This window comes from Neophocaena asiaeorientalis, unplaced genomic scaffold, assembly GCF_003031525.2.
Source record: "Neophocaena asiaeorientalis asiaeorientalis breed wild unplaced genomic scaffold, Neophocaena_asiaeorientalis_V1.1 scaffold528, whole genome shotgun sequence".
Taxonomy (NCBI): domain Eukaryota; kingdom Metazoa; phylum Chordata; class Mammalia; order Artiodactyla; family Phocoenidae; genus Neophocaena; species Neophocaena asiaeorientalis.
The window spans coordinates 502,094-526,699 of record NW_020173938.1 but is presented as its reverse complement, the minus strand read 5'-3'; the positions used below and the strand labels follow the sequence as shown (position 1 = coordinate 526,699).

The 24,606-nt window shown below is 53.7% G+C and overlaps 2 protein-coding genes across 4 annotated transcripts in view; both read left to right on the top strand.

Moving 5' to 3' along the window:
- ACSS1 (acyl-CoA synthetase short chain family member 1) overlaps window positions 1-7,334 on the top strand; it is a 41,997-nt gene extending 34,663 nt beyond the window's left edge. Inside the window, exons 8-14 of one of the 2 annotated variants that reach the window (XM_024752693.1) lie at window positions 265-357; window positions 1,241-1,353; window positions 1,561-1,687; window positions 2,254-2,381; window positions 2,498-2,561; window positions 4,721-4,839; window positions 5,814-7,334. In XM_024752693.1, coding sequence (XP_024608461.1) covers window positions 265-357; window positions 1,241-1,353; window positions 1,561-1,687; window positions 2,254-2,381; window positions 2,498-2,561; window positions 4,721-4,839; window positions 5,814-5,993 — 824 coding nt within the window. In that variant the 3' untranslated portion in view covers window positions 5,994-7,334. Of the gene's footprint in view, window positions 1-264; window positions 358-1,240; window positions 1,354-1,560; window positions 2,382-2,497; window positions 2,562-4,720; window positions 4,840-5,813 lie in introns of those variants that run through there. The other variant, XM_024752694.1, reaches the window with a different exon arrangement.
- Window positions 7,335-13,409: 6,075 nt separating this feature from the next.
- APMAP (adipocyte plasma membrane associated protein) overlaps window positions 13,410-24,606 on the top strand; it is a 28,335-nt gene continuing 17,138 nt past the window's right edge. Inside the window, exons 1-3 of one of the 2 annotated variants that reach the window (XM_024752701.1) lie at window positions 13,428-13,545; window positions 20,384-20,478; window positions 21,591-21,707. In XM_024752701.1, coding sequence (XP_024608469.1) covers window positions 21,628-21,707 — 80 coding nt within the window. In that variant the 5' untranslated portion in view covers window positions 13,428-13,545; window positions 20,384-20,478; window positions 21,591-21,627. Of the gene's footprint in view, window positions 13,546-20,383; window positions 20,479-21,590; window positions 21,708-24,606 lie in introns of both variants that reach the window. The other variant, XM_024752700.1, reaches the window with a different exon arrangement.

Here is a 24,606-nt window from a genome sequence, read left to right as displayed (position 1 = left end):
TGCAAACCGCACTCCAGCAGCGTGTGTGGTGCTGTTTCCTCCACACTCTTGCCAACTTCTTGGCTTTTGACCCTTTAATGGTGAAAATATCTCATTGTCATTTGTGTTCTTCCATAGCCATAAACCTGATGATCTCACTGCTTTTTCAAGTCTCCTTTTGTGTCTTTTGGGAAAATTATAGAGCTGTATTCGTTGTGAAATCAGCTCCTTTTGGTTTCAGCCTTTTGGAGGTCTTAACATCTTCTCTCTCTCGTGGGGCTGCAGTGGGGGAGCCGATCAACCACGAGGCCTGGGAGTGGCTGCACAGAGTGGTGGGGGACAGCCGGTGCACGCTGGTGGACACCTGGTGGCAGACAGGTGAGCACGTCCCCGGGGGAGGGGCAGGGAGCACGGAGCGTCAGCTCAACGGGCGCCTGGCGTGTGGGGAGAGGAAGCTTGGGGCAGCAGCTGCCGCTCTGCAGCTGTGAGACAGGCTTTCCTGAGCCTTGGTTTCCTCGTCTGAAAGATGGGGCCTGGGAGGGGGCGGAGGGGCGACATAGGGCCCTGCGAAGGTTCCCTTCCTTGGCGGCCCACCTCCTGAACCCGGTACAGCCCAGTGATGTGTCCTGCTGTTTAAGCGACCTTGAGTCTAGATTTGGATCTAGAGGGAAAGGAGGTTTTTCTGCACCACTGTGTTTTGATTTGCCCCCCTCCTCTGGGGTGTCTGACTTATCAGGATTTTGGCGGCAAGAGACCACCACTGACGTAATAAACATGGCTGAGGTCTTGTCCTTCAAGAAACCAGAAAGTGAGACGTTCCCAGTGGCGTGGGCCTCATGGTTCAGGAAGGCCCCAGGTGTTCCCTACAGCAGAGTCTTGGGGGGGCCCTTCCCATGCAGGCTGATGGAGGCCGGAGCCAGAGAAATGCCTGGGGGCAGGACCCGTGGGGGCGTTCTTTCCCTTTGCCCTCCTTTCCGACGTCCCCACGTCCCCACAACACGGGATGGGGGCCGTGACTCCTGGGGCTGAACCTGGCCCCCGGCCCGCTATCATTTCCACAGTGGAGGGGACCGGCACCCAAGCCTGGTTTCTCCTCAGAGGTCCTTTTGTCACTGGGGGCTGTTTCCTTGCCCCGGATAGGCAGGTCTACCCCCTCCCACTCTGGAGAGCAGCTGTGTGTGTGGACCCTGTGTCCACATGGTCTGGATACACGTGTCAGTAGCCCCAGGCCCACTGGTGTTTCTTCCTATCCTCTCCGCAGAAACAGGGGGCATCTGCATCTCGCCGCGGCCCTCGGAGGAGGGGGCAGAAATCCTGCCCTGCATGGCGATGAGGCCCTTGTTTGGCATCGTCCCTGTTCTCATGGATGAGAAGGTGAGTCTCCCTGTCCACGTGCCCCGCCACCCCCTGGCCTCGGCTGCCCTCCCCCGTCACGCGGCACCCACCGCAGGGTCTCCTCTCAGAGGAGAAAGCTCCGGGCAGCTCCCTCTGGGGCACTTGTCCTGTTCCTGTCTCAGGCCCGGCAGTTCGGAGAACGCGAGATGGTCACTCCTTCTGTCTCCCCATCTCCCGGGTCTGCAGGGAAATGTCCTGAAGGGTGGAGATGTGTCCGGGGCTCTGTGCCTGTCCCAGGCCTGGCCAGGCATGGCCCGGACCATCTTCGGAGATCACCAGCGATTCATGGACACCTACTTCAAGGCCTACCCGGGTGAGCCTTTCCTGCCGCCGCTGGACTCAGTCTCAGGACCGTTTCCGAGGGGCCGGGGGTTGCGTGAACGCTCCCTCCTTTCCTTACCTCTGAGCCGGGAGCGGTCCAGCTCGGGGTTCTCCCAGGGGCTCAGGCCATGGGCTCCCAGGAGAAGAGCAGGACGCCACCTTGGCGACAATCGTGGTGGCTCCAGGCCTCCCCCCGGTCTCCATGTCGTTGTCTTACCGACTTGTGTCGTGTCGTTTGGTGGGAGTTCATGTACACGTGTGCCCCTGGGAACCGATGCTCTGCAGTCGCAAGCACGTCAGCGACACTTTTGGGGGAGCTCGAGCGGGCTCCTCGTATCTTCTGCTTCCAGACGTTCGCAGCCTCCTGCTGTCTGGCAGCCCCTCTGCCCTTTACTGGCACCAGCTTAGCAGCAGCGGAGAGGTGTTTCCATGGGGGGTGGCGCATCGGCAGGGGGGCTTCGGCGCTTCCTCCTGCCCAGGGGGTGTCCCTCACAGAAGGACGGGAGCCCCGCTGGGCCCCAGTTCGGAGCTGGTGCTGAATCCCCCACCGTGGTGTAGGCTACTACTTCACAGGAGACGGGGCTTACCGAACTGGGGACGGCCACTACCAGATCACGGGGCGGATGGACGACGTCATCAACACCAGTGGCCACCGGCTGGGGGCGGCGGAGATTGAGGACGCCATGGTGAGCCCGACCGGCCTCCGTGCCCTGCGCCGCCACCGGCTGCCGCTGCCTGGGGTCTGGGGTGGTCGTCACTGGCTGAGTCACCGCCTCACCTCTGCGTTCTCTGTCACGCCCAGGCTGACCACCCTGCAGTGCCCGAGACCGCCGTCATCGGCTACCCGCACGACATCAAAGGAGAAGGTGCGTGTCTCCTGAGGACCCTCCTGGCCCTGGGGCCAGGGCTGCTGTATGAGAAGCAGACTCGGTGGGCGGGGGCCAGGGCTTTCTCGTGGGTCAGGCTGCTGGTTCACGTCTCTCTCAAGTGGAGATTTTGGGTGAGGAGGCTGAACAGGCACAAGTGTTAGAAAAAAGTCAGGACTCTGAAATGTCCTGGTTCTGCCATCCTTTAAGGACACTCACCCACAAGCAGTTGTGACCTGTTTGGCCCAGCTGAGCTTGGGGAGCTTCCTCCCCGTCCACAGAGCCCTGGCGGCCCTGTCAGGGACAGCGTGTGCAAATGCCCTGTGCTGCCCACACGTCCCTCACATGTGCTCCGTCACAGCGCCCCGTGCCTTGCAGCAGCTCCTTGACTGACCTGAGACTCTTTGGAGGAGTCTAACCTGTGGTTCCCCCTGCACAGCGATGGGCCAGGGGAGCACAGAGCCAGTGATTGGACCGGTCCTTACTGGGGACACACTTTGTTCCAAAGTTCGTCAGTTCCTAAGCGGTGGGTCTGGGAAGGGGCCGGGTCACCTGAGTGTTGTAATGCCAGGCATGTAGCAGTCACACTGGCCTGGCCTGGCCGGGCGTGACCCAGACACTCCCTGACCTTATGCTGCACTGCTGGGCACACTGACGTCTACTGCCTGGCTGAGTGGCCGGGGCACTCTCCCTCCTGCTGTCAGGATGCACCATGACCCAGTGTCACCTGCCTCCCAGCCACGTCTGTGTGCTCTTCTTCTGTTATATACTGTCCCTAAGCCAACCTGTTGGAAAATTGAACACTTATTTAAGTGTTTTAAACAAGCGTTTTCAGTTGCCACAGAAGGATGTGCCCGTGAGGATGTCGCCCATGATAACAGGGGCGGGGATGCGGGGTGCTGGTGGGGGTCAAGGGGATGCGACAGGACGGGCCCTCGAGTGTGCGTCTCAGGGGCCTCGGCCCACATCACGCTCCCACCAGCAGCCCTTCCTTGCATCCTAAGCAACTCGGGCGTTGCCTGCCAGGCTTTGGGGGAGAATTTGTGTATTGGGTGTGATGAGGAAGTGCATTTTCCTGATTTCTAACAAATCTGAGCATTTGTCCACTTGTAAAACATGAACAACAGCAAAAGCTGTGGGTGTGTATTTGTCCCCACTCTCTCTGTTTGCACTCGATCTGACGGAGGGGAGCCCCCAGGTCTCGTGTGATTAGGACGCAGACCTGGAGAGCGACCTAAGTCCCTGCCCTGGGGGCTCATGTGCTGGAGGGGCTAGGGGAGAGGGGAGAGGCAGACAGACAGGACCAGTGGGGGTTAGGTGGTGCGCAGGGAGTGTAGATCAGGATGGGGTGGGCTTGGTGCAGGGACGGACAGGCCAGTGGGCAAGAAGGAGACAGTGGAGAGAGCTTTGGCTTGGAGGCAGGACAGTGTGGGTCAGGGGGAAAGGACAGACCGTCCTAAGTGGCACTGGGATAGCGATTGCTCACGTGGAGAGAAATGGAGTTGGAGTTGGGTCCGTGTGCGAGATCATCCCCGGTGGGTTAAGGAGAAACGTGCTGGACACCCGTGGGAGCCATTCTGATCCTCACTGGGGTATTGAAAACAAAACCTGGTGTTTGTGCTGAAATACTGGTTGACCAGCACAGCCCAACAGAACTTCCTGCCTCGACAGAGCCATTCTTTGTCTGTGCTGTCCACACGGTGGGCCCCGGCTACGCGTGGCCCACGTGACTGGGGAGCTGCATTTTACATTTAACTTACCTTTAAATAGCCACGTGGCTGGTGCCCACAGGCTGGACACGTGCCCAGAGACTAGTGCCTGGGCGGTGTTTCCACACCTGTCGCACGGGGTGGTGAGTGAATCTTCTACAGCCCACGTCACGGCTGTGTCATGGGTGTGCGGACAGACGTGAGTCACGGCTCCAGGGTCTCTCCACACGTGCCCGCCACCTGGGGCGCTCAGCGGAGCCAGTGGAGTCACTTCCACCTTGAATGAAAATGGAAATGCACCTTTGGGGTTGCAGCTAAAGAGACCAGCTGCCACAGGGTCACCGGCGTATGATTTAAAGCCCCTTTGGATTTATGGCGATTTGTGTGAAACATGCTGCCCCAGGAGGTGGGTCGTGGTCTGATGCACCTGAACCTCTGGTCTCCTTCCAGCTGCGTTTGCCTTCATCGTGTTGAAAGATGACGCGGGTGACGCAGACGTGGTGGTGAAGGAGCTCCGGTCGGTGGTGGCCTCCAAGATTGCCAAGTATGCGGTGCCCGACCAAGTCCTGGTGAGTGGACGCGCCTCAGGGGCCACAGCACTGCTCCTCCTCGCTTCCCACCATTGATGGGGGACGGTGGCAGGAGGTGGGCAAGGGCGGTGGGCTGCTGCGTCCTCAGACGGAGGGAGACACAGCCACCTGTGCAGGGGCCGGGCTGGGCCGTGGAGCATCGTGGATTGTAAACAGAGGCCTGGAGTGGGACCAGAGGTCCCCGGGACGGTGAGGAGACACCACCAGACCCTGTCTGGGAGCCTATGTTGGGGTCAGTTTCAAGGAGGAACTGGGCCACCTTCTAAGCCCTGCTGGCTTTTCACTCCTTCCTTGGCTGGAAGCTGGGCCTCGGTGGCAGGAGGGCCCAGCTTCACTCAGTGCCATACAAAGTCAGACTGTCGGTCCGGTGACCAGAGCTTCACCAGAACTCCCCATGAGTTAACTGGACTCTTTCAAAAGACAGGCCACTGTTACAGGTCCCAAACGCATCCGTTACATATCACCTTGACGTTGGATGCCTGTAGTTGGAAAATGTCAAAGGCTAAGTTTCAAACACTAAGCAAGACATTTTCCTCTTGAGCACCCCTTGCTTCTTATGTTAGAAAAAGCCAATTACGGCCCTGGCTGGGGGAGGAGACAAGGCGCCCCGAGAATGCCTGGTTCTGCTGCCACCTGGGAGCCCCCCAGTGTAGCGGGCAGGAGAAACGCGTGTCGGCAGTGAGGTCCACCTGGGTAGGGGAGAGCCTCCCGGTGGACGCTCAGCTAAACCCCTGACCACAGCTGATTTCAGCTTTAGGTCCAGATGGAGGAGGATAAAACCAGAGGCCACGGCCCCGCTCTTCTCTGGGGTGGGCTGTACATCACCCATTCCTGTTGGGTCCCCAGGAAGGGGCGTCCTCCCTTGAGCAGTACCCTCCTCATCTCAACGCCATCGGACATGGGCTGGGAGTCTGGGCACCACCCGAAGGCTAATGCTGCGCCTTCCCTGCCAGGTAGTGAAACGTCTTCCAAAAACTCGGTCTGGAAAAGTCATGCGGAGGCTCCTGAGGAAGATCGTCACAGGCAGAGCTCAGGACCTGGGGGACATCACCACAATGGAGGACCCCACTGTCATCACGGAGATACTGAGCGCCTACCAGGAGTACAAAGACAAGTCGGGGGCCGCCCAGTGACGATGGCTCTGCCGAGACCCTGAGCCAGGCCCCGAACTTACGCTCCTAGAACACAGCTCCCGAGTCGGCTTGTTCCTAGACGCCCCAGCGGAACCCATGCTACCCTCCACACGAAGCCCCAAGTCCCTGCCTTCCCTCCACGTGGGGACCCATGACAGGTCCTCACACAGGGTGAGCTTTCTCCCACTTGCCCTGAATTTGGTTTCCCGGTGAAAAGTCCGTCACCTCCGTTCCCGTGTCTTCCCGACAGCACAGGAAGGTGGAGCCCCTGTGCCTGCTCGGGTGACTGGAAACTACAAGCAGTCATGTTTTCTCCAGGTGTTTCTAGAAACGCAAGGTGGAAATTTTATTTTTATACTTTTATATTTTAGAAGAAAAGTGGTGCAAACACATACGTGCAATGTGTGGTTTACTTGTACACGCTCTTCTTAACACTTATGAAAAGCTCCTTCTTTGCCTCCGCTCTTGGGGAAATGTGGAGGGTTGGAGGGTGCACTTTTGGGTACCATTTGGCCTACTTGAAATCCGAATTGGAAATGTCTGTGCCTCCGTCTGAACACAGCCATCTTGAAATCTCTCAAGCCCACAGCATCTGTTTTTGGTGTATGTTTCCACTTCTCTTGGTTTGTGTGTGATGAAACCTAACTGCTAAAAGCACCTGTGGGGATGGGCTCCCTTTTCAGCTCTGAAGGGCTCCGGTCACATGTGGTTTCTGCAGCTTGCGGTCTGGAAACATTCCCCTCCCCCCGGCCTTGGACACTCAGCAGCCAGTTGGCGCGCTCCATGCCTAGGGCTGTTCAGGGAAGCCAGGGACTCGGTAATGCAGCCGGAACTGGGTCCCTGAAAACTGCCCTACCTCCCTACTCTGAGCCTGGTCTCTCCCTTTTCCAATATGCCTTCGGTTCTCTGGACTTAGCAAGACAACGTCGACCATTAGGTTGCAAAGTGCCTATTGATAGCCAAGCACGAGAGGGACCACATGTGGAGTGCTGGGCGGGTGGCCTGCTGAGCTGGGTCCTGGAGGACAGGGAGGGCTGCCTCAAACTGCACCCCACAGAGGGCGGTACCCTGCAGCTGTGCAGGTGTTCATGGGGACCTGGAGTGCTCAACACCCGCCATACGTGGCTGTGCTGGCCTCTCAGTGACAAGGTGAGGACGGATGGTCTTGGCTGTAGCACAGATTGGCAGCTCTCACCGCCTGTACCGGTAGCAGTTTGCTGGACTTGGCAGATTATGGTTAGGGCGCTACTTATGAAATGACATCTATAAACTGGGACAGCGACCAGTGCCTCAAAATGATCTGCAGGGCTGTTCAAATAAAGCTTTATTTTGTTCATTCTCTTCTTTTTTGTGGTGATGTTTTTTGATCAAATAACACTATTCTTTGTTGTTGAATATAATCCTTGGCACAAAACTGGAAGAGACCTATTCACTCAAAAGAGAACACTTAAAAAATTCACTCTTCCGGGGAGGAAATACACAACAAGCGCTCACCTATCTTAGACTGTTATTTGGTAAACTTAGCTGTCTCTAGACCACTGTGCTGGCCAATCACTAATCACAGGTGGCTAGTTAGATATAAGTAAAAAAAACAATAAAATACTTAGTCCCTTGGTGGCAGTGGCCATAGTTAAATACTCAGGTGCCACATGGCCAGGAGCTACTACGCTGGACGACACGAGACCCCCTCGTCACGTGGAGCCCTGACCGTGGGTGCTGGCCTAGAGCACAGAGAACGAGGATGCAAAACCACACCCAGGAAGCGCCGCCCATGCAGACCCACAGGTAAGCAGCTCAGCCTGCCTGCGACCCACCCCCTGCCCAGGGGTGGGCAGGGTTTCTGTGTCCTTCAGTGGATGAGATGCAGGCTTTAGAGAAGAACGCACTGAACTGGTGCCCTGAGCGGTGGGACAGGAAATGTTCCTCCAGAGCAGGAGCTGGGCTGTCCCAGGGAGAGTGTCCATGCCGAGCCCCAGGTGTGGGGAGGGAGGCTGTGGAGGATGCTGAATTTACAAAGGCGGCTCACCGGGGAACAACCCAGATCTGCACCTCTGGATGCCTGGGAAGTCACAGCAGGACTTTCCTCTCATCAGAATAGTCTGGCCGGGGGCAGGGCAGCAGGAGAGGGTTATAGAAGCTTTTAACAAGTCCAGTTGCACAGCACCCCCCGCCCCCCCCCACCGCCTTCTGGTGAAGCCACCCTGGTTTTGTCTCCTGGCTGCTGGGGGCTTGTGAAGGTCATTCCCAGCATCACAGTCCCTGGCCATGTGATGCATCAGGCCACTGAGAGAGGACAGGACACGGAGGTGAGCCTCGAGCAGGGCCTGCCTGGGGCCCAGCCGGGGGATGCGCAGGGACATTTGAGCTGCCCCTGCCCATCCCGGCCCCAGGCTTCACTTCCTGCTTCGGATCTTCTGTCAAGGCTGAAATGTCCTGACAAAGACCCAACTTGGAGTGGCCAAGATGCAGAATGCAGAGCAGAGACGGATGTCGGATGGTGTGGAAGCAGCGAAGGGACCAGGCAGAACTCAGAGACCGTCGTGATGTGACCGCACATTTATCTAAGGGTAAATCTCGAGGTGATTCAGGCAAATGCCTGTCCCGGCTCACCCACAGCTGCTGAACTTGTAGCGCAGGAAAGGTAGTGTGAATTCTCACCCCACTGCCTCGGCCTGACTCGAGTGAAATTAACTCGAGTCCTCGCAGACTGACCTGCCCCCACCTCCAGCCCTCACAATACCCAATGTCGGAACAGAAATGCTTCTGCTGCTGAGCACAGTGGGCAAGGAGGCCCTGCCAGGTGCCCCACTCCTCAGCCCACTTCATCCCCTTGGCGCCTCCTGAGCAGACACTTGTCCCCACTTGGTAGAGGAGGCGGGAAGATGGCGGAGCTGGGTTTGGATGGAGCTGACTCCATCTTTGACCCCCATGCTCAGATCCCCTCCTGGGAGAGTTTAGGGGAACATCTACATTTAATTTTATTTATAATTTTTAAGGCATCTTACTGTTGGCCTCTGTATTGGTATCTGGGCCGGGGACAGCAGCACCCAGGTGCAGGCCCAGAGAAAGCCTTCCCAGAGGCAGTGACTCTGGGGGGGGGGTAGGAGGCAAGGTGGTGACCTCCAATCTGAGTTAGAGGCTTTTCCTTCATCATCGGGAATTTCTGCTGTGTAACAAGGGTGAAACCAAGCAAACAGATCCTTTCTGGTCTGTGAAAACCATTTGTCTTTGGTTCCACAGTATTATTTTTCACTGACTTGTTTTTATTTATCCTGCCTGGGCTCCATAGGGCTTCTTGGGTCTGTCGCTTGATGTCTACCTGAATCAATTTTGGAAATATCTCCATCATTCATTATATCTTTAAATATAGTTTTTGTCATTCTCACTTCTTTTCTGAGGACGCAGACATCCCATATGTTGGAACTTCTCATGTTCTAGTCTCTCTTCCTGCCTTGGTCTCGACTGCCCTGAAAGCAGAGCCTGAGATGAAGGCTTGTATGCAGCCTTCCCTGTTCTTACTTCGGAATGTGATTCCAGGAACAAGTTTGAGGGATGGGTGTGAAACAGGGAAGGAGGGTAACTAACACCATGGCAACCGCTGCTGACCTGGCAGGACTCACGAGGAATCCTATACACATGTCTCAGAACTGGCTGGCCTCTCAACTTCCTCCTCTGGACCTGCGAATGCACTCGGGGGAAAAAGTGGCTCCCGACCCTGGGCTCATCCTCCTGGGCCTCTCTCTGTCCTTTCTGTTACCTGGTCACCATGCTGGGCTTGCCAGTGTCTTCACGCAGATGTTTCAAATATTTCGTTCATCATTGTCCTCACTGCCAGCGTGAGTCTCAGTTATCTAATCTGCCATCACACGAACAGAAAGTCATGCATAATGTTCCTTAAATGTGAAAGGTTCTCAATTCCAACATCCACTTCACCCAAGCATTTCCCATAAGTTACGGAGGCCCTTTACATATTACTTTGTACTTGTTTGTTCCCTCCCAATATAATGCAGGTATCTCCCCATCTTATTCCTTGTATTGATTGCATATGGCAAACCACTGAATGTGAGCATTTATTTAACCATTATTAATGGACACCCGAGGTGATTCCAATTTGTCTACATTAGAAACAAGACTGAAATGGACATCCATGCCCATCTTTGCACCATGGGATCAAAAGGAATGCTCGACCCCTGCGATGGCCTGAATGTTTGCCCCCCTCCCCTCCTATTCACATGTTGAAATCCTATCCTTCAAGGTGATGGTGTCAGGATGTGGTGTTTTTGGGAGGCTGGGGTCTGGGAATCTGGGCTTTCAACAATTCCCAGGTGTTTTGCACAGCTGGCAAGGCCCTGGTCCAGTTTCGGGGATCACTGATCAAGCCCAACACTAAATGCATTTCCATTTCAATTTAAGAAAGTGATCCGGACAAAGACAGCTTTCAATCTAGGCAACAGCTTGCTTTCAGACATTTTTGGGGATGAAATACAACAAACATATATAGAAAGGTATACAAAACATAAATGTACAGCTTAACAAATTGACGTAAACAAACACCCAGGTAACTCCCGTCAAGGTCATGATAGGAAACCGCCTGTGTGTGGGAAGCCACCCAGCCCATTCCTCATCATAATCTGTGTTCCCCCTGACAAGTCACAGCCCCTCCGGTCCCAAGCCCTCAGGGTCATGCCTGAGTCCCCCCAGCCCCTCATGGCGCAGAGCTGCCTCTCTCATGTTTCCTGCAGACAGTCTCTGAGGCTTCCAAAGCAAAGTGGTGGTGGGGTGATTCTCTTGGTCTCCAATCTTAGGGACACTGGACTCAGACCCCTGTCCCCCCCAAACTGGATATATGCTGTATATACGTCTCTATTTCTTATTTCTTCTCTAAGCAGTGATGCTCGACTTTGGCTTTTAAAAGTGTCTGGGGAGGGACTTCCCTGGTAGTAAAGAATCCGCCTTCTAATGCAGGGGAAGAAGGTCCAATGCCTGGTCAGGGAACTAAGATCCCACATGCCGCGGGGCAACTAAGCCTGCGCGCCTCAACTAGAGAGCCCACGTGCCTCAACTAGCAAGCCTGCATGCTCTGGAGTCCGTGCACCACAACTAGCCTGCGTACCTCAGCGAAAGATCTCACATGCCGCAATGAAGATCCTGAGTGCTGCAACTAAGACCCAACGCAGCCTAAAAGAAAAAAAGAAAAAGTGTCTGGGGACCCTTTAAAACTACCTATGCCCAAGCCACACCCCAGACCGATTACACTGGAATTTCTGGGATGGGACTGAGGCATCAGGATATTTCAAAGCTTCCTGGATGATTCTAATGTGTAGCTAAAGTTGAGAACCCCCGTCTTAAAGAGTGATGCATCCTGGGGCAACACGAATCACAGTGACCAGCTGGGGCACTTGCCACTGCTGCCTGGCAAACGTGTTTATTTTCACCCTCATGTCATGCCTTTCACCCTCATGTCATGCCTTTCAGCCAGGTGCCGACACTGTGAAGGCCTCAAGACTCTGATTATGGCGTCTAACCCCTGGGACGGTCCTCCTGGCACAGGTGACTTAAAAACAAGTGACTGGGAAGCAGCACCGCTGGCACAGGCTCAGGGTGAGGGGAGTGGGTTCTGGTTGGTCTAACCCATGGGACACTTGGTAAGGCCTGGAGACATTACTGACTATCATGACTAGGTGGGATGCTGCTGACATCTAGTGGGTGGAGGCCAGGGATGCTGCTAAACATCCTACAGTGCACAGGACAGCTCCGGGCTCTCCCTTCCCTCCAAGGAATTATCTGGCCCAAACTGTCAACACCACTGAGGTTGAGGGACCTGATCTAACCAATCAGAGTGGTCCCACCCCCCTGCCAGGAACGGGGTGTTAGCTATGCTGGAGGGTGGGTGGGGGGACTGAGAAGGAAAGAAACCACAGCTAGCAAAGTGGGCCTGACCATGACACCCAAACAGAAAAACAGGACTAAACCATGCCGTGCAACACACGTGACTCAGCTCATGCAGAGTACGTGCTCCAAGACAAAACCACTGACCCCTCCAGTGGCTCTCCTGATTACAAATTCTGACCCATCCTTGCCAAGACCATCTACCGCCAACTACAGCCCCACACCCCTCGAGGACCCTTCCATAACACCCCTGTTTTGAGGAGACTCATGTGTCCTCTGGTGCATTCCTTTGCTGCAGCAAGTTGAATAAACCTAACCTTTTATTATTTTCTTGTACAGCCATGTTCCTGGCTGTTTTCAGTTGGCATGGAACACAAATAACTCCAGTGAAAGTGCCTTAGACACTAGGAAGATGTCCTGCTTGTGAAATTAGGGGAGGGATTTTCAGCAAATGAAGTGGGTCCTGAGTGATAAAACCGGTCTGACCAAGTGGAGGTGAAGGAACAATAAGGACCAAGGCAGGGAGGCACAGAATTAGAAATAGCAAGCATCCTGAGTGTGTGAAACACAGGATTCAGGGTAGGGACACTCCAGACAGGCAGGAAGGGGCCGATCATGCAGCGCTGTTAAAACCATCCCCGGCAGAGCAGCTGTACTGGCTGCATCCCGCGGGGAATGAAGTCAGATGCTGCCAAGGCCTGAACTATAATCCGGGACCCTGCCGACCTGGATTCACACAAGGAATCTTCATTCCCCCACGCTGGGTCTTCCGAGCTTTTCTTGGGGACAGCTGGGTGGGAGTCCAGTGCCCTCGAGCACCCAGAAAGGCCGTGGCACACTGGCCTGGGGACCGCCTTGCCTAGTAGCAAGAAAATCGATTCTCAGGGTTTCATTTTGAGTGGCCTTTTCTGGAGACGCTGCCGAGTAACAGGAGCCGGCTTCCTCTGCCGGGAAAACCTCCTCCCAGTGTCTTCCCCAATCCCATACAACTTCAGCTCCGTCATCTGCCGGACGCCCTCACGAGCCCGTTGGTCTCCTTCGGCAAAATTCCTCATTAAAACCCCAAAGTGTCTCACGACGACCGGCTAGAGTCGGCTCTTCCGGGAGGAGATCGCGCGGGTCAGTCGGCGGGCGCGGCCCTCGGCTTGTCCGCTGCTCCTGGCGACAGCTCCGTCCACACGCTTACAAACCGCCGAACGTCGCTGCGACCGACACAATGGCGAACACGGCCGGCTGCCCTTTTCCGGCGCGTTTTCTCCTTAACCCCATCGGTTAGGAAACGGCCACGGGATTCTTGGTGGGCCTCGCCTCGAGGTCAGAACGGACGTGAAAGGCTGGGACGGCGGGCTAGGACGCGGCGATGCAGACGCCTGAAGCCGCCTCCGGGACAGCTCGCTCGCTGGGACTAGCCGGGGAGCGCCTTGCAGCAACTCCCGCCCCGGCGGCCGGAAGGGGCGGGGCCCAAGTCACTTCCGCGCACGGCCGAGGAGGGAGGCGGGGCCTGTTCGTCACTTCCGTGCGCCGGGCCGTAGGCGGGGGAACGGGGCTCAGGCAGCAGGCGCACGGGCGCGATGAGCGAGGCGGATGGGCTGCGGCAGCGCCGTCCCGTGCGGCCGCAGGTTGTCACGGACGATGCCCGGGTCCCGGAGGCCAAGGGCGGCAGGTAGGCCGGGCCCGGAGCGGGACCGTGACCCCGAGGCGGTGACAGCGGCGAGCGCCTCGTTTAGTCCCCGGGGGCCTCGCTTCACGGGAGGAAGCGGGCTCTCGCCGCGCGGTGCACCTGCGGCCCTTCGGTCATTGCCCGGCTCCCGGGACCTCCCTTCTCCCGGCCCTGCCGCACTTCCCCGTGGGGACGTCTGCGGAGCAGCCCGGGGCGCGCGGAGAGGGCCTCCGCACCTGCCCTTCTTGCTGCGCCTTCAGGAAGAACGGGGAGCCGAAGGGGCGTTTTTGGGCAGTTTTTGTGAGGGTCCAGGCTTGCACATTTTCCTGGTAGGGACGGAGATGCATAGGGACCTTCCGGAATTTAAATATACTTTGCTTTGTTAACTAAAAACTGAAGCATAAGCCTATACAATTCTTAAAATTCTCCTCTTAACTTTATGCCCTGAGTGTCCTAACTTTGGATTTTTAGGAAGAACCAAGAGGCCCCACACAGACCAAGCTCAAAGTGTGGAACTGATTGACTTATATGTTGATAGAAATATTGGGAATATTTCTTGGAGTGCCAGCGGGTGTGGTACATACTGAATTTGAGACAGCTTTTGCCGAGAGAGACCGAATGTATTCCCTGATGATAACGAGAGGAACACATTTGAAGGAGAGACATGGCAGAGAGGAGCGTTTGGGCTCTAGAAAGGAGATTCATGGAGAGTTTTCAATAATATGTCTCGGGGCCAGTGGAAAGGTTGGATATATGTTTCGTATATAGTCCTCACTGTAGGGTGATCAGCTATCCTGGTTTGCCCTGGACTTTGGGACGTGGGACTCTAAGTGCTGACCCTAGGCAAACCAGGACAGGTTGGACACCTTTTTGACCGTGGGTGTTGTGAAATCATCTGCTGATGACTTAGGAGCCTTTAGAACACACATGATCGGACTGGCAGTGCTGTGCTCCTGAAACTGTGCCAACACCGAGTCTCTACACACTCATGCCCAGAAGACCAGGAAGCAGCCGGCCTGGGTCTGTCTGGAGGTGCAGGGCATAGAGTGCCCGATGGCACTCGTTTGATGGGCCCAACTCTCAGCTGGGCTCCCCCAGGCACTCCAGGCCCCAGGGCAGGGGGCAGAGTTAATTCAACTGTATTTCAGTTTCTCTGGGGGTTTCTTCCTTAATGGTAGGGTTAATTGAATGTTCCAAAGTCCTCACCTGTTGCTGGTCTTTCCCTGGGTGCCTTTTGCCCTGTGTTGATTTAAGACATTTTCTTGGCTTTCCTGTGTTTCCCTCTTTCTCTTCTTTGCTCTTCTTCTGTATCTTTGTAACAGTCTCTTTCCTGTCACCCACCTTCTTTCGTATGTGTATATTGTAATTCTTTAGTTTTTTCTTATTTTTACCATGCAGTTCTTCTCTGTTTTTCACTTCTTTTGTGGTGGTTTCTAGTAGTTTATCTGATTGTCATCTTGGATTACCTTAAAAGTTGAGGGTTCACCCTAAGACGGGAAAACGTTGTGTATAATGGGTGAAGTAAAGGAATCTGAAGGAACTAGAAACGTGATGATGATAGAGTAAACTTTAGACATGCTGAACAGAATAAAGGAAGCCTTGAAGGACATACTGTTCAGTTAACAGAAGCAGGACAATAGATTTCGGTGGACAGGACACTGAACGATACCTTGCTCAATCTCCTGACTCTTGGCATGAAAGGTGGCATTAGCTCTGTTTTCCTGGTGAGGTCGTTGAGGTCTCTGTGAGTCATGTGGTTTATGTAAAGTTACAGAGGAATGGAGTCACAAGTGACATGAAAATGAATGAAGGACAGAATTGGCCGCTGGACAGTGAGAAGCATTGTGAAGAGTTGTGTGTGACTCTCAGGTTCCAGGTATACTTGGCACCTTGGGTTCCAGTCTCCCCTGGATTTGGGCCTAACAGGTTTTCCATAAAAATCACAGGTCTCTTTTGATCTCACTGAATCTGTTGGTCAGGACTTCTGTCTGCGACTCAAGGCCCTGATGTCCTATGTGCAGAGGTGGTTAGAGAATGCCCTCTGCCGCATTTGGCTGGTGCCGCAACAGGATTTTGTAAGTCGTGGCTGAGCTGATGGTAGTTGTCAAATCCTGTTGCGTCATTGTGATCGCTCTCTTGCCTTAGAGACTGTAGGAAATTTCAGGGTGCAGGTGTAGAGGTTGGGGCAAACAAGTTGATTTCCCAGATGGCACCTGGGAGGGAAGTTGCTGACCTTCTGGGATGTGTCAGCCCAGATTGGGAAGGAGAGTAGGATGGGCACGTGCAGCACTTTGTCGGTGAAAATGGTATGGATGAATGGAGGGTCCTTTATTTGAGTGGACGCAGGGCAGGTGTGCGGTGGGGGCAGCCGTGCAGGAGAGGCAGAACTGTGGCTGACTGTGCCAGCTCACAGGAGCTGGCAGTGAGATGGGCCTGTCAAAGAGTTAATGAACCTTGGGCTAAAATAACCATGTGCCCAGAGCCTGGGTGGGAAGCCCTCCGACCTCACCCCCAGGACCTGTGCACCCAGCAGTTATAGGCTCAGTGCCCAGGGGAGTGCAGCTCTCGCCTGTGCCGAGAGCTCGTTGAGTCCTGTGTTTCCTCGGCTGCATGGCTCTGCTCAGTGGTTTCTTGTGAAGTTTCTGGGCAGAGCTCATGGGTTTCGAGCTCTCCCCGCCCTCTGCCCAACCTGCTGTACTGTTCCCCTGTGTGCTTGTCACTCCCTGGTGGGCCGTGTTCACACCAGGATGCATGGAGGGCGGGAACTTGATGGGGCCTGGCATGCCTGCCGTGTGTGGAGATGGTCATTAAATGCTCGTGGGCTCCCAGGTGGTGCTGTCTGATGCGGCAGCCGCTTGGCCACATGTAGCTACTTAAGTCTAAATTAATTAAAATGAACCAAAATTAAAAATTCAGTCCCTTTTTGGTGTTACGTAGCGGGTTTGAGGGATGCTGGGGCTGATGAAGGAAAGTGATGTGGCTGTGGGGTGGCAGCAGCCACGTGAGCTTCGTGGGTGACACTGACGGGTTTGCGTGTGGGGGAATCTCACGGGGGAGGGGATGAGAGAGGCTCCCGGGTCAAGGCAGGTGGTCAGAGAGCTCCAAGGGCAGGAGTGGGGTGGGAGTGGCGAGGCTGTTTTATCGATGGGTAATAGCTGTCTGGTGAGGTTTCACAGAGAATGCAAAGCAGGCAGGCTCTAAATGGCTAAAAATTTGTGTTTGGGCTATTTTTAAAGTAATTGGATATGTAAAGTTGGAGTTTGGCACTGATGGGTCTTTTGAGCTAATGTGTCTCAGCCTGCAGTGAGGAAGTAAACAGCCTGGGGCTGAGCTGCTGTTTCTAAAACTTGACCCTGTGCAGAACTTTCCAAAGGGGCTGGCCGGCGGTCAGCCAGGGTGTTGATGGACTTCTTTCACTGGGGAGGGGTTTGAATCAGGTCAGTGGTGTCCGGCCGCACATCAGGCACAACTGGGGGTTTCTTCCTTAATGGTAGGGTTAAGACAGAATCTTGGGCCTTGTTTACAGCTGCCCCAGGGGAGGTGCCCCCTTCAGGAGCACTGGGCTGGGTGGCCTCCAAGTTCTTCTCCAGTTCTTTATACTCTCATTGTAAGAGGGGGCTGGCTGGGTCCCCGGCAAGGATGGGCCATGTGGACACAGGCCTTTGTCTCAGTTCCGGCCGCCTTTCTAGCTGTATGCAGTTGCCTTCTGTCCTGGCTGGACTCCTCGTTTTCCCCGTCGTAGGAAGGGGCAACCAGGTCTTCAAGCACGCTACCACAAGCTCTAAATCACATTCCTAAATTAAGATTTTCAAATGTACACAACAGTGTAGAAAAGGAGAGTTAACAACATAGAGTCCGAGCTAGATGGGAAGGATCTGTTTTATATGGAATCGTGTTCAGCAAGGAAAAGGGAAAGGGGCTCTTTGGCCAGTGTCACCATTTTTGTTGGTGAGTTTGCACAAGGCAGCTTCCCCTGAGGAGCAGGGGCCGGGGGTAGGGGGATTACATCAGCCCCCTATGCAGGACGGCCCGTCCTTCTTTGTGGGGGCCCTGCGGAAGGAAGGGTTTGTGCGGTGCCGTGTGGCCCGCTCTTTGGGACTCCACTTTTAAAGGAACCACAGGACCAGTCATTCCTTCCCTGCACCCTTGCAGATGCCCTGTTGCTGTGCAGACACTGGCTGTGGCCACCACGCTGACAGACTGGGCACCGAGTGAGTGATGCATGTCCCAGCCTGTGGACGGGCGGTTTGCAGAGCTGGTCACTGACTTTGTTTACGTTCTTGACATCTTTGTTGAGATGTAATTCACATACCATCATTCTCCAGTTTAGAATGTCCAATTCAGGGGTTTTTAGTTTATTCAGAGAGATTTGCAACAGTCATCACAGTCTAAGTTCAGAATATTTTCATCACCGTTAACTTTTTTGGAGGTGAAATTCACATAAAATAAAGGGAACCACCTCACAGTGTACAGTTCAGTGATGTTTAGTGTGGGGCAACCACCACTGTGGTTTCAAAACTTTTCCTCGTCCTATGAAACTCCTTGTTCCCATTAAATAATCACTCCCCGTCTCCCCTCCCACCGTGTCCGTTAGCAGACGAGCGGATAAACGTTGGTGGTGTTGAGCTGCGGAAGGCAGAGGTGCTGACATGTGCTGCAGCTTGGATGAAGCCGGACACGTTGTGTTGAGTGCATGGAGTGGCTCACAGAGGCCACACCGGTAGCTCCATTTACCTGCAACGCCCAGAAGGGCAGACACAGTCAGCTTGTGCAGAGTGTTTCAAATGCTACTCCAGGCTCCAGGTCCAGGCGTCTCCTCCGGTCCTTGGCAGGTGGCGTTGCTAGCAGTGACTGTGGGCTTGGGGTCAGACCTGGCCCTCGGTCTCGTCCTTCTGGCAGTGGGCCGTGCGCCGGCCACCGTGCCCCATCCACTTCCCTCGTCCTGGAGCGGACGGTCCAGTTCCGCCTGGTCACCCTCCTGAGCACGTTGCATGGCACCTCTTGTTTTCACCGTCTTTGTCATCATACTTTTCGGGGCCCTTGCTCCTTGCCCCTCGCAGGCCTCTCAGGTCGTGTCCGCCTGCTGTTGTGTCTGGTGGTCAGTGCTGATCTGTGCCACGTGTGCACTGCATGCTCTCTGTTCTTGTACCCTTGACCACGTGAGTCGGTCACGATAGAAGAAGGCTGATGGGGTTTGGAGACCGGCCTGGGAGGGAGGGGTTGCCTGATTTTCCCTTCCTGGTCACCTGTCTTCTGCCAGGAGCCTGGCAACTCGGCGTTTCATCTGCTGGGGGGCGTCCTCAATCCCATGTGAAAAGGGGGTTAGGAACAAAACTTGCTTTTTGGAGGTTATTAGAGGGAAAATAGGTGCAGTTTGGGATACTCATTAGCAGAAGGGAATGTCAAAGGTCAGCACTGTCCCCTGTGCATGAAGGTACAGGTGCACCTCAGTTCTGCTTGGAGGTGTCCCGGCTCATCAGGTACAGGCGTGCTGTCCCCCTCACTGTGGGATACAGTCAGCCCGGCTCTCTGCTGCTTTCCTCCAGGTCTGGTCCTTGTCCTGGCATCCTCCTGAGGTCTCACCAGCAGTGCCTTGCATGTCCATGTTTCAGCTCACAGTCTGTTCTCACTTCGTCCTGAGCCTTTGCCAGCAGAGTCTTTAAGGTCCGTGTTTCTAACAACAGTCAGTTCGAGGAAATCTAGACCTTTTTCTTTCCTGATCCTCACGATTCTTTCCTCCTCCACCTACAGCTCGATTCCAGTGCTACTTCCTCATTTTTAGGTATTCGTTATAGCAGCACCCCATTTCCAAGTAACAGATTTAGTTTAATCAGAAAACTGTATTAGGACTTCCATGGTGGCTCAGTGGTTAAGAATACGCCTGCCAATGCAGGGGACATGGGTTCGAGCCGTGGTCCGGGAGGATCCCATATGCCACAGAGCAACTAAGCCGTGTGCCACAACTACTGAGCCTGCGCTCTAGAGCTGGCGAGCCGCAGCTGCTGAGCCTACATGCTACAACTACTGAGCCTGTGCTCCGTAACGAAGACAAGCCACAGCAACGAGAAGCCCGTGCACCACAATGAAGAGTAGCACCCGCTCTCCGCAACTAGAGAAAGCCCACGTGCAGCAACAAAGACCCAACGCAGCCAAAAATAAATAATAAAATAAAATAAATAAATTAAAAAAAAACTGTATTAGTTTTCTGTGGCCGCCATGACAAGCAACCACACACTTAATATAAACAACACAAATTGATTCTCTCACAGTTTCGGGCTCAGGAGTCATGCACAGTCTCACTTCGCTGAAACCAAGGTATCAGCAGGGCCACCACGTTCCTCCTGGCAGCTCTAAGGACAGTCTGTCCTCCTGTTTAGACTGGGGGCAGGATTCAGGCACTTCAGCATGCTGTCCATGTGTCTGCAGGGGGCACTCTGTCATTCTTTCATTTCCACCTACCCCCAGTAGAAGCAGAACGATTTGTTTTCTGCTTTATTTGCTTATTAAAATCATGAATGTTCAGAACTGGGTAGGACTTTGAGGTTACTCTGCCACAAACCCCGAGTCACAGTGGGGAACCGTGGGCTTTGGGGTGCAACAGCTCACCTGAAGTGGCGTGGCTGTAGTTGGGACAGTTGGGGCTGGCACCCAGGCCCCCACATTTCTGCATTCTTCATTGAAACCATCTTGTCAAAAGTGAAGTGAAACATTGCCCTCACTTCAAGTTGCTTTGTTAAGTGTGAGTCCTGATTTTTTTCAAGTCAACTTATTTTGATAGAAAAAGATTTTCCACTTTAGGAGCTCATGATTTTAATTTGCTTTAAGTTACTTTTGATTTCAGGTGTTCAGTGAATTTGAATACGCTGATGCAAGGGAACAGTGATCCTGGGCAGTTTACTTCTTAGCAGGAGGCTTCACGTGCTCCCTGGTCCATGGGTGAGTGAGGATGTGTGTGAAGATTGTTGGAGAGGAGTTTCAGTCCCCCATGGTCATTTGTCCACACGCTTCGCTAGAGGTCCCAGGGCACTGTCAGGTCTCCCCATGGCTTTTGCAGTGATGGCCTGGAGGTGTGATCTTGTAGGTTCTCTAACTGTCTGTATCTGTCAGGCTTCTCCCAGGCAGAAGAGCTGGGGTCACCTCTTGAGCTCTTAGAGGTGCGATGCCCAAAATGGTTGGGGTTGGATGCTCAGGACATTCTGCTTCTGTTTCCTTCTTTTTTTTTTTTTAAATTAATTTTATGTATTTATTTATTTATTTTTGGCTGTGTTGGGCCTTTGTTGCTGCACATGGGCTTTCTCTAGTTGTGGCGAGGGAGGGCTGTTGCGGTGCACGGGCTTCTCATTGCAGTGGCTTCTCTTGTTGCAGAGCATGGGCTCTAGGCGCGTGGGCTTTAGTAGTTGTAGCACGTGGGCTCAGTCGTTGTGGGCACAGTCATTGTGGCGCGTGGGCTCTAGAGCACAGGCTCAGTAGTTGTGGCGCACGGGCTTAGTTGCCCTGCGGCACGTGGGATCTTCCCGGACCGGGGCACGAACCCGCGTCCCCTGCATCGGCAGGCAGACTCTGAACCACTGCGCCACCAGGGAAGCCCAGGCGGATTCTTAACCAGTGCACCACTGGTTAATAGGAAGCCCTGTTTCCTTCTTGAGTTTGTCTCTGAGCATTGCTTCTTTGAGTCCAGGCGGCCAGAGGTGGTGGCTGAGGGATGCTGTCTTCCCCGTGGATGAGGGTGGCTCCTTGCCTCAGCGCCACTCTCTCCTCTGTCACTTTGTGCCCATCAGTTCTTTGGGTTGCCCACTTTTAACCTCTGCTAGAGGATCCAAGATACAGCTTAGCAGACTACCTTGGAAATAACTGAGAAGAGTGTCCCACACGCTGAAAGGTTAACAAAAGAGCAAGGGCATGGAGTGCACAGTGCTGACCTTTAGTCACTGACATGGAGGTGGTGGCGGTCAGGCCAGGCGGGAGGGCTGCCCCTGCCCAGAGGGCCGAGACTGCGGCCATTCTGCCTGAGCCCTGCCCAGTGCCTTCCTGTGCTTTGTCTCTGGCAGCTCCTTCAGTGGCAGAGTGTTCCGAGCCACCTTCCTGATGCTGGCTGTGTTCCTCACCGTCCCCCTGCTTGGTGCCATGATGCTGCTGGACTCTCCCATAGACCCACAGCCTCTCAGGTGAGCTGTTGCACAACTTGGGGGGCTGGGGCTGTTGCTTGACAAAATATAGTAAACGGGCTGAAATGCCTTCTCGACTGATAAACCAACCTGCTCTGAAAGGTAAGTTATTATGGGAAATAGAGATCAGTGATTTCTTTAGTGCCTGTGTTTCATGTTAAGTTAGATGTTGTACAGTATTATCCATGTTACTGTTTCAAAAACAAAACTGTACAAAGCAAAATTAAAAACCAGAAAAATCCCAAACAAAAGAAGCTTAAGTATTAGAGATGATTAACCTGAATTCATTTGAAGTGTCAAAAGCACACATAAATGCAGGTTAAGTTCAAGTTGCCTTCTTTACATTTTTTAAGTAACTGATTTTTTTTTTAATTGATAAGTGTTATTTGTTCAGCAGTCACAAATATGTTTGCTGGAATAAGGATTTATAAGTAGCTGATTTTTAGTAAACCTTGTAATTACTGTTCTATTTTTCCTAAGTTACCCTTTATCAGTGGGGATCTGTGGGTAATGCAGTCTGTTATAACTTGAAAAAATAGTGTATACCTCAGGGTCTTGTGAATGTATTCACATTTGTAATTACAGTCACGCAGAGCCAGGCTCCTCTTGGTACAATTATTTATGACATCAAGGGCTGTGCAGTCTGGTTCAGTAAGTTCCTGTTTCCCCTCAGAACCACCCAGGGTGATGAGGCTGTCTGAAGTTTACTATGAGTGAGTTCGTGTAAGACTTTAAAGCTTTAGATAAGAACCCTGGCTCAGTATAGAGAGAATCTAACAGGTACAACTGAATAACACGTTGGTGGTTTGTGAATGAGAGTTGAGGCTTCATGGTGGTGTGTTGGGCGTCCTCTCCAAGGGGCTCCCTCCTGCCGACCCCCTCACTGGGTAGAAGGATGCGGCTAAGCCTGCCCCAAATGCAAACTGCCTGGGCCTTTCTGGATAATCCAGTTGGCCAGGCAGGAGCATGAATTGTGTCCACAGCTGGGGATCAAAACCTGGGCTGGGGAGCTGGCCTTGGAGAGAGGAGGCAGTGGGGAGCAGGTGAGCATCCGGCATCTGAGGGGACAGGGAGGGTTAGAGCTTCCATGACCGAAGACCTATGATATCAGTAGAGGTCATTTATTGTGCAGAGTGGTGAAGCAATTCGGGGAAAGAAGGTGTGAAGTCCTGACAGCCTGGAGGGGAGCGAGGCCAGGAAGGTTTTGAGGTTGTGCAGAATGAGCCCTGTCTGTGGAGTAGATGTGCCGGGTGAGGAGAAACCCAGAGAAACCGGTGTGGCTGACGGGCCTCTCCTGGGCTCAGAGTTAGGGAATGACTGGCTCCCACATTGGGGCTGTGGGCCCCCAAAGCCAGAATGAAGGCAGAAGGCTGGCAGATGGTGAGAACGGGAACGATCTGGGGTTTGGGGAAAAGTGCTGATAACAGCAGCAAACAGGACTTTTGTAAAACTCCCTTCAGAGCAAAATGAACAAGGAAAGGGGAGACCCACTGACTAGGGTGAGCGGTGCAGTCTCAGTGCTGGTGGGGCTCAGCTGGCGGAGGTGTCCTGGGGGCTCTGTCTGCAGGGGATTTAGGAAAACAGAGGACAGACAGACCCAGAGGGCGCAAGACTAGGGGAGACCCAGGGTGGCTTGTTATGCAGTTGGTGGCAGTCCTTAGGGAGCAGAGTCAGCGGGAAGGCTGCCAGACTTGGCCAGATCCTGCTGTGCAGAGCAGCCTTCTTTTCTTTGTTAGGAAGATTGGGGACTAGTGGACACGACATAAGTGACATCCCGATTCCTGGAGGGTGTTGCTCAGTGTACGTCAGGATACATTTTGCATGTGGAGAGATGGGAGCCCAGTGGTGTGGTCACCTGTGGTTGGCACGGGCGCAGGAAACTTGCATCAGCTTGGTGGTCCTCACTGCACAGGAGCGTCCGCTCGTGGAACCAGAGGGGTTGGGTGGCTCAAAGGTTTCCTGAGCATCTCTGAGGACCCCAGTGTGTCTCCCTCCTGAAGGGGTCAGGGGGCATGGGACACTGTCTCTCTCCTTCCCCTGCAGGTCTCCCGTGGGCCTTGCCTGAGTTTTATTTTTTGTGTTTCTATTTGCTCCTCACATCTCTGACCACCTGTAGCATTTTATTGCTACTATTTATTTATTATCTTTGAGTTTTACAGTTTCACTCTGCTAATAGAATGCATACTTTTGACAGTAATGGTAATAGCTTTCAGTTGCTAGAAGAATTACTATTCCTGTTGGTTTTTTAAATCATAGCCACAAAAATCTCTTCTTTAAAACACGTGTTTTTTATGTTAAATTTTACAGTAACTGAAAAATATGGTTTAAATATGGCAGAAACAGTCCTATCCTTTTATGAAAAATAATGTTTCTGTTCCTTTCTGGATGGAAGCTGAGTCCTTCCACAAAGTGGTGGGTGGAGGCTGCGGTGACCACTGCTGAATTGGAGCCCATGGGCCGTGTCCTGGCCACATGCTTGTGAGACACATTCACAGCTCACAGTCGGAGGGGCATTTCCTCAGTTCCACCTCAGAAGGAAGACTAAAGAGTGATCCTGATCAAATGGAACCATGGGGAGAAACAGGATAAAATTGGAAACTGAGCGTAAGTGGTGACTGAAGTTAGGGGGAGTAGCACGAGTGAATAGGAGTTAACAATTAATGAGTTAATGCGAGTCCCTGGACCTGGGCCGGCCCGAGGTGCTGGGCTGGGCCTCCTGGGCTGCTGTTCCCTGATGCTTCTGCGCCCAGCGGCGGGCCTGGGGGCCCTTTTTGTGTGTCCTTTGCATTTTCTCCTATGTTTCCTGTTTCCCCGCGGAGATTACCCAGACTCCTTGGGGGCAGGGACAGCACGTGATACACTGACTAGTTTGATGCTGCAGCCATTCCCCGAGGACCTC